General features: G+C 55.7%; 1 protein-coding gene across 1 annotated transcript in view; it reads right to left on the bottom strand.

Annotated features, from left to right (window-relative positions):
• Positions 1–2,212: 2,212 nt before the first annotated feature.
• VAX2 (ventral anterior homeobox 2) overlaps positions 2,213–6,295 on the bottom strand; it is a 29,368-nt gene continuing 25,285 nt past the window's right edge. The window contains exon 3 of the mRNA XM_036263322.1: positions 2,213–2,789. Coding sequence (XP_036119215.1) covers positions 2,340–2,789 — 450 coding nt within the window. The 3' untranslated portion in view covers positions 2,213–2,339. The remainder of the gene's footprint in view (positions 2,790–6,295) is intronic.

Below are 6,295 nucleotides of genomic sequence, written 5' to 3'. Positions count from 1 at the left end.
ACTTATTTCCTCCCCCTGGAACTTCAGGTGCTCTCTCAGCCCCATGCTCCTCACCATATCTCTTCCTAGTCTTCCCCCCACCCCCCGCCTCGACCTCAGATCTTCTCTTCACTGTCCCCACCCGCAACCTGCCCTCACCCTGCACCCTTTCCCTGACCGTACCGGGGCACTTCTTCCCCTGCACAATTTCATTTGTCATCTTTTTTTTTGAACACCTATGGGGGATCATTCTTGGGTCAGCTTCAGTGCCACCTCCTACAGGAAGCCTTCCCTGGATCCTCCAGCATCCTGGACTCACCACATGTCTGGTCTCTTTCCTATGTCATGCCCTTGAAGGGAACCAAAATTCTGCCACCATAAAGCTGCCTTTTGGGATATTAATTTTAAGCTGGCTATTAAGAAACAAAAGACTCAGAAGTAACCTTTGACCCTCTCCCCTTTTGTGCCCAAGAGATCAGATGGGAAAACCTGCTTCAGGAAGGGAACCTCAGCATTAGACGGGAAGACCCCAAGCAGTGCCTGTTGATCAGATTCGCCCTAAGCCCCCTCCGGTCCCACTGGTTTCTGGGTTGCCTAGCAGTTACCTGCCATGTGTGTTCTGCTCTTCCCCAAATACCAGCAAGTCACCCACTTCTGCTTTTATACTCTAAGACCTCATCCTTCCGTTTTCTCCTTTGTTCATAATCACATGTATACCCAATTTTGCCCACTGTCTTTGGAATATGTAGGCGTATATGAATTCCCAGTGTGCATGTATTAAAATTTCATTTTCTCCTGTTAATCTCTGTTAATTTGGTTACTAGCCCAGCGAGAAGTGAGAAGATAGGAGGAAAAGCCACATCCTGTTGGAGAGTTCTCTTTCGCTGCAGTCTCTAGTCTGTGAGCCCCCAGAGTTGAGCCTGTGTCTCCTCCATCAGACTTGGGTTCCTTAAGCCATTCTGTCTCACAGTATTGACAGCTCCCGGAGAACGAGGGCCAGTCTCCCTGCTTCTGATCGTGGATCCCTGCCTCATGTTACAGTTCACCTCCAGGGCCCCGAGCGGCGACCTCCCAAGGCAGCAAGTACAGGTGGAGGAACACGCCCCGTGCTGGGTGGCTAAAGGAGCTGTGCCCGAGCGACACAGGTCTGCTGGGCAAGGCAGGGTGGACAGGGGCGGTGCATGGACCTGCCCAACCCAAGCTCTGCCTGTCACCCACATGTCTCATTCCAGACTCAGGATTTTCCTCCCAGCACCCCATTTTGGGTGACTCAGGGCAGACAATTTGAAATATGTTTCCCAGAGCAGACTGGAGCAGACTGTTTCTCCCACAGAGTCCTAATCTCACCCCACATCCTCCGGCCTAGGGGCCCATCTCAGGTCTGGTCCCTCTCTCACACCCGCCATCCTTCCGAAGAGCTCTCTGGGCTGAGGCAGGGTGGGCGTGACTACGAAGGGCTGGCGCCGGGAGATGTCCTGGTGATGGGCAGTTCTGATTCTTGATTCAGTGGCGGCCCGTGAATCTCAGTGGTGAAATGACGCGGACCTGCGCACATGGTGCCAACGTCAATGTCCTGGTTTTGAGGTTTTACCATAGTCACGGAAGCTGCGACCATTGGGGGAAACTGAGTGAAGGGTACAAGGCATTTTCTGGACTATCTTTGCAACTTCCTATAAATCTACGAGTATTGCAAAATAAAAAGTTAAGTAAAAGTTTCTAATTTGAGCAGAACACATGTTAAGTGCTTCCTATTGCTGTGTGTGGTGGTGGGCCTTCTAAACCAGGAGGGGCTCATCCGGTTTACCTTTGATGCTTCTCTCAGGCTCTCTGGACCCGCCCTCTTGAAGGACCTGCCATCTGCCCCCTCAAGTATTTTTATGTTTGAAAGGGGAGCTTGCAAAGGGCAGTGCTTAACCCACCGGAGCACTAACGTTGCTACCACGGGCCTGGGAATGCCCAGGTGGGAGCTCCAATCGGGAGTGGGAGCCAGGGAGCCAGGGAGCCATCCCCCCGCGACTGTGAACATTGCCCCAGTTTCTGCCTCCTCCCAGAGGGACCCCCCTGACCTTGGCCAATTTCCTTCTCAGCCAGGAGAGGGATAGAGGGGTGCAGGGGCAGAGGTGGTGCTGTGGGGACTCTCCCTTCGTCATTGTTTTCTTTTATTTCAGTGGGAGGCACACACATGCACACCTCACTCACACACACAGGCTGCGTGACCGGGCTGTCTGGGCCTGGTCGAGTCTCTGGGCTGGGGGGCCGCGGGGGCGCCGCCGGGGCAGGACACGTGGCTGCCCACCTCCCCTGGGCCTGGGAGGCGGGGTGGTGCTGTGCTTGGGACAGTGTCACACGGGGGTGGAGGCTTAAGCGTTAGCTTTCCTGGCGCCGCCCGGGCTGCCTGCTCTCCGCTCCAGCCGGCGGCCGGAGGGCGGTCTGTAGGGCTCGAAGGCCGAGGAGCCCAGTTCACAGCCGGCAGGCAGGTCCAGGAGCGGGGCGGTGGGGAAGCCGAGCGCGGGAGGCAGGGGCCTCGGAGGGGCCGCGGAGGCCGAGGCCAGCGGCTGGAGGCGCGGGGAGGAGTTCCTGGGGTCACCCAGGGAAGTGCCCCTGGGGCAGGCAGGCAGGACCGACAGGCCAGGTGCCAGGGCCAGGAGGCTGGGGGCCCTGGGCACGGGGAGCAGCCGGCCCTGCTCCAGCAGCCGCAGGATGTTGGAGGTAGCGAAGGCTTCGGACGCCGAGGAGGACGCCCGCTTCTCCAGGTCTCTGCTCTGGTCTTTCTTCTGTTTGGTGCGGCGGTTCTGGAACCAGACCTTCACCTTGGGGTAGGGGGGGCAAAGGTGTCAGGGAGGGGGAGGGGGCAGGCAGGCAAAGCAGGCAGGTGGGAGGAGAAGAGGAGAGGAGGAGCATGGGGGTGCAGAGGTGTGGGGAGTGGGGGAGCAAGGGTGGAGTGAGAGGGGAAAGAAGAGCATTAAGATTGTCATTAGGACCTTCCCCCAACCAGCCTGCTCTGGTGAACTGATAAGGGACCCTGGCCCCCCAAATTATGAAACCCTCTCCACTGCTAAGCCGACTCTGGCCTGGGATGGAGGAATGGATTGGCAGCTGGAGGGTGGAGTTTGGAGGGCACAAATGAAGTTCCCTTCTTGGCTCAACGTGTCTTCCACTCCTAGCCAAGTTCATGGTCTCAGCCACCATATATGTGCTAGTGATTCCCCTACTCGAGATCCGGGCCTCATTCGACTGCCTGTTAAACTGCACATGTATGGACCTGGCTCAGATCCACTCCCTCGCACAGGGCCCTCTCCCCACCTCCCCTCTGCCAGAAGGGGCCCCTCCATCGGACCAAGCAGAAACCTCTGAAGAGGTCCCAAGGTCCCCTCCCTATTCCTCCTCCCCCCACACCCAGCGCAGGCCCATGGCAGGCTCTCTCTTCCCCAGCCCCTCTCCCCCAGACTGTGGCAGCACCTCTCCAGCGGTGCCTCTCAACTCTGGCCACCCATGAGAGCCGCCGGGGAGCCCAACTCCCTCCTCCTCACCTGGGACCAACCACCTCCAATGGGAGTGGCTGGGACCATGATGCCAGGAGCTTTTAAAGCTCCCCAGGTGAGCCCTGGCCGGTTTGGCTCAGTGGTTAGAGTGTTGGCCTGTGGTCCCGAGAGACCCGGGTTTGGTTCCCGCTAAGGGCATGTACCTCAGTTGCAGTTTGTCCCCGGCCCTGGTTGGGTAGTGCGGGTGGCAGCCACTCAATGTTTCTCTCTCTCTCTTCCTCTTTCTCCCTCCCACTCTATCTGAACAAAAAAAATGGAAAAATGTCCTTGGGTGAGGATAAAAATATAATAAAGCTCCCCAGGTGATCCCAAGGTGAGAGAACCACTGTTTAAAGATCTCCTGCCTCATATCCGAACCTTGACATTTGCAGGGCTGGGAGCAGGACGAAACTGGGAGGCTTTGGCCCGTGGCCTGCCCTGGCTCCGACTTGCCATGCATGGGCACCCCAGCCTGTTCTCACTCTGCGGACAGCCCCCATCGGCCACTTCATGGGCCTAGGCTTCTGAATAATGGCTGCATGGTCTGCCCTGGGGAAGACTGATGTGGGGAGAGGCCCAGGTAGGTGCCAGAAGTGGGCTTGGGCCACTGGGCAGGGAATTCTGGAATCCTGGACACCTGGGTGTGGTCTAGAAGGTCGGCACGGGCTCCTGGTGGTGGGCAGGATCCCTTGGCCTTAGAGAATCCTCACTCTGGGGGCGGGGGGCCTGGCCAGCGGGGGGGCCAAAGTGGGGCTCTATAAGGCATGGGGCCTAGGGCGGGGGCCGGTTCCCAGTGTGAGGGCGATCCTACCTCTCCGGTCTGGGCTCTGACGCTGCCTCCAGCGAGTTCTCTAGTCCAATCTGACCACCCCCTGTTTGACCCTATCAGCCCCCTCCCACCTCATGAACTGCCGTGTGGACTGGACAGAGCAGAGGGGAGACAGATACTCAGCAACAAATGAAAACAAACGTGATGACCGTCAGTGGCAATCAGCTGTGTTGCTCAAATTACTTGGGATAAAGAACCACTTTAAGTTTTCCAGTGTGTCTTGTTGGACCAGTTCTTTTGTAAAATACAATTTAGTGAATTACTAGGAAAATTGCTCTACACGTATCCAAATACTTACTCTCCGTTTCTGGACAGATCACAGTGCGCAGGCTGGCACCAGCCCAAGGACCGCACTTTGGGGGCACTGCTTTAGAGAAAGGAGGCAGGCTAAGGGTGGAGGAGACAGGGGAGGTGACTTTTATTAGTGGAGCGGCAAATACAGCTTCTCTGGAGAGGTGACACTTGAAGGAGACATCGGTACAGAAAGGCCGAGGGCGATATGGCCACGTCTGGCTGAGGCAGTGGGTGGAGAGAAGAAAACCCTTTATCTCTGTCATTCCCGAACTCAGCTGCTCCACGAAGCAGTCCCACCAGATCCCTGAGGACCCAGACTGTGTGTTGTGCATTCATTTCCCCTCCTGGCTTCTCTGCCTGCCTAGCACCTGCCCTCTTAGGACTCAGGCCAGGCACCACCCCAAGAACATGGAGCTGCAGTTTCTCATCTTTAAAATGCGGACAAAAGCACCTGGGCTGCTGTAGGGATCCGATGAGGAAATCCACGCAGAGGGCGTTGCCTGGTGCCCAGCCCCCTCTCAGTGCCAGTTACTGTTCAGTTACTGTTCGCCACTCACTTCTCTGTTTCTAGCTCTGAACGAGGGGGGGGATAGGGAGATGGGGGGGTGAATGGGGAGATTGGGGGGGACAGGCTCGTGGGAGCTGAGAGGTGGAGAGTGGCACTTCCCTAGTCCCAACAAAAAAAGGACAATTAGGTACAAGGGGAGGGACGTGACTGATGAGGAGTGACAAGCTTTTTCAAAGTTCTCCCACGTGCCCTGTCCTTTTGCAACTCTGGGTGTAGCAGGGCGAGGCGGGCACAGGCTGGCACTGAGGGTGGGAGTCTCTTGGGAAGAAGGGCCTAAAAGGGGAGGACAGAAGGCAGAGGGCAGATGGCACAGGTGCTGGGGTCTGCCATGCCCATTTGTTGGGCACTTACGGGCTAGGTCAGGGATTCAAACTCTGGTTGCACCTTGGAATTACCTGGGATCCTTTCTTCCCTAAGTCCTGATGCCCAGGCCCCATCCCAACCCATTAAATTAGAATCTCTACAGGGTAGGGTCCAGGCATCAGTATTTATGTATGTATGTATGTATGTATGTATGTATGTTAATCCTCATCCAAGGATATTTTTTCCCATTGATTTTTAGAGAGAGTGGAAGGGAAGGAGGGAGGGAGGGAGGGGGACAGAGAGGAGAGAAACATTGATGTGAGAGAGACACATCGATTAGTTGCCTTCTGCAGATGCCTGACCAGGGCCAGAGATCGGACCTGCAACCAGGTATGTGCTCTTGACCGGGAATCGAACCTGAGACCCTTCTGTGTGAGGGCCGACACTCTAATCACCGAGCACGCCTGCCAGGGCTTCTTTCCTTGTTTCCTGCTCTGACCCTGGTACTCTGGTCATTCATTCACACAATACATAAATAGCAAGCATCTAATACATGCCAGGTGCTGGGAAAACAAGAATAAATAAAACTCCATCTCTATCCACTTGAGTCTCAGACACCAGTAGTGGGAGAGATGGACAGGTCAGCAAATTCTACGGCATGATATTTTGGTAGAGTAGCAAATGAAGAAGACCCTGAGATCAGGCAGCCTAGATTCAATTCTAGTTCTTCCCTTAATTAGTTGGATGACATGAGACAAGTTATTTAACCTCTCTGTGCCTTGGTTTCCCTGTCTGTGAAAT

The sequence above is a fragment of the Molossus molossus genome, unplaced genomic scaffold (assembly GCF_014108415.1).
Source record: "Molossus molossus isolate mMolMol1 unplaced genomic scaffold, mMolMol1.p scaffold_m16_p_15, whole genome shotgun sequence".
Taxonomy (NCBI): domain Eukaryota; kingdom Metazoa; phylum Chordata; class Mammalia; order Chiroptera; family Molossidae; genus Molossus; species Molossus molossus.
The sequence above is the reverse complement of the archived record's forward strand: the minus strand, read 5'-3'. Positions and strand labels throughout refer to the sequence as shown.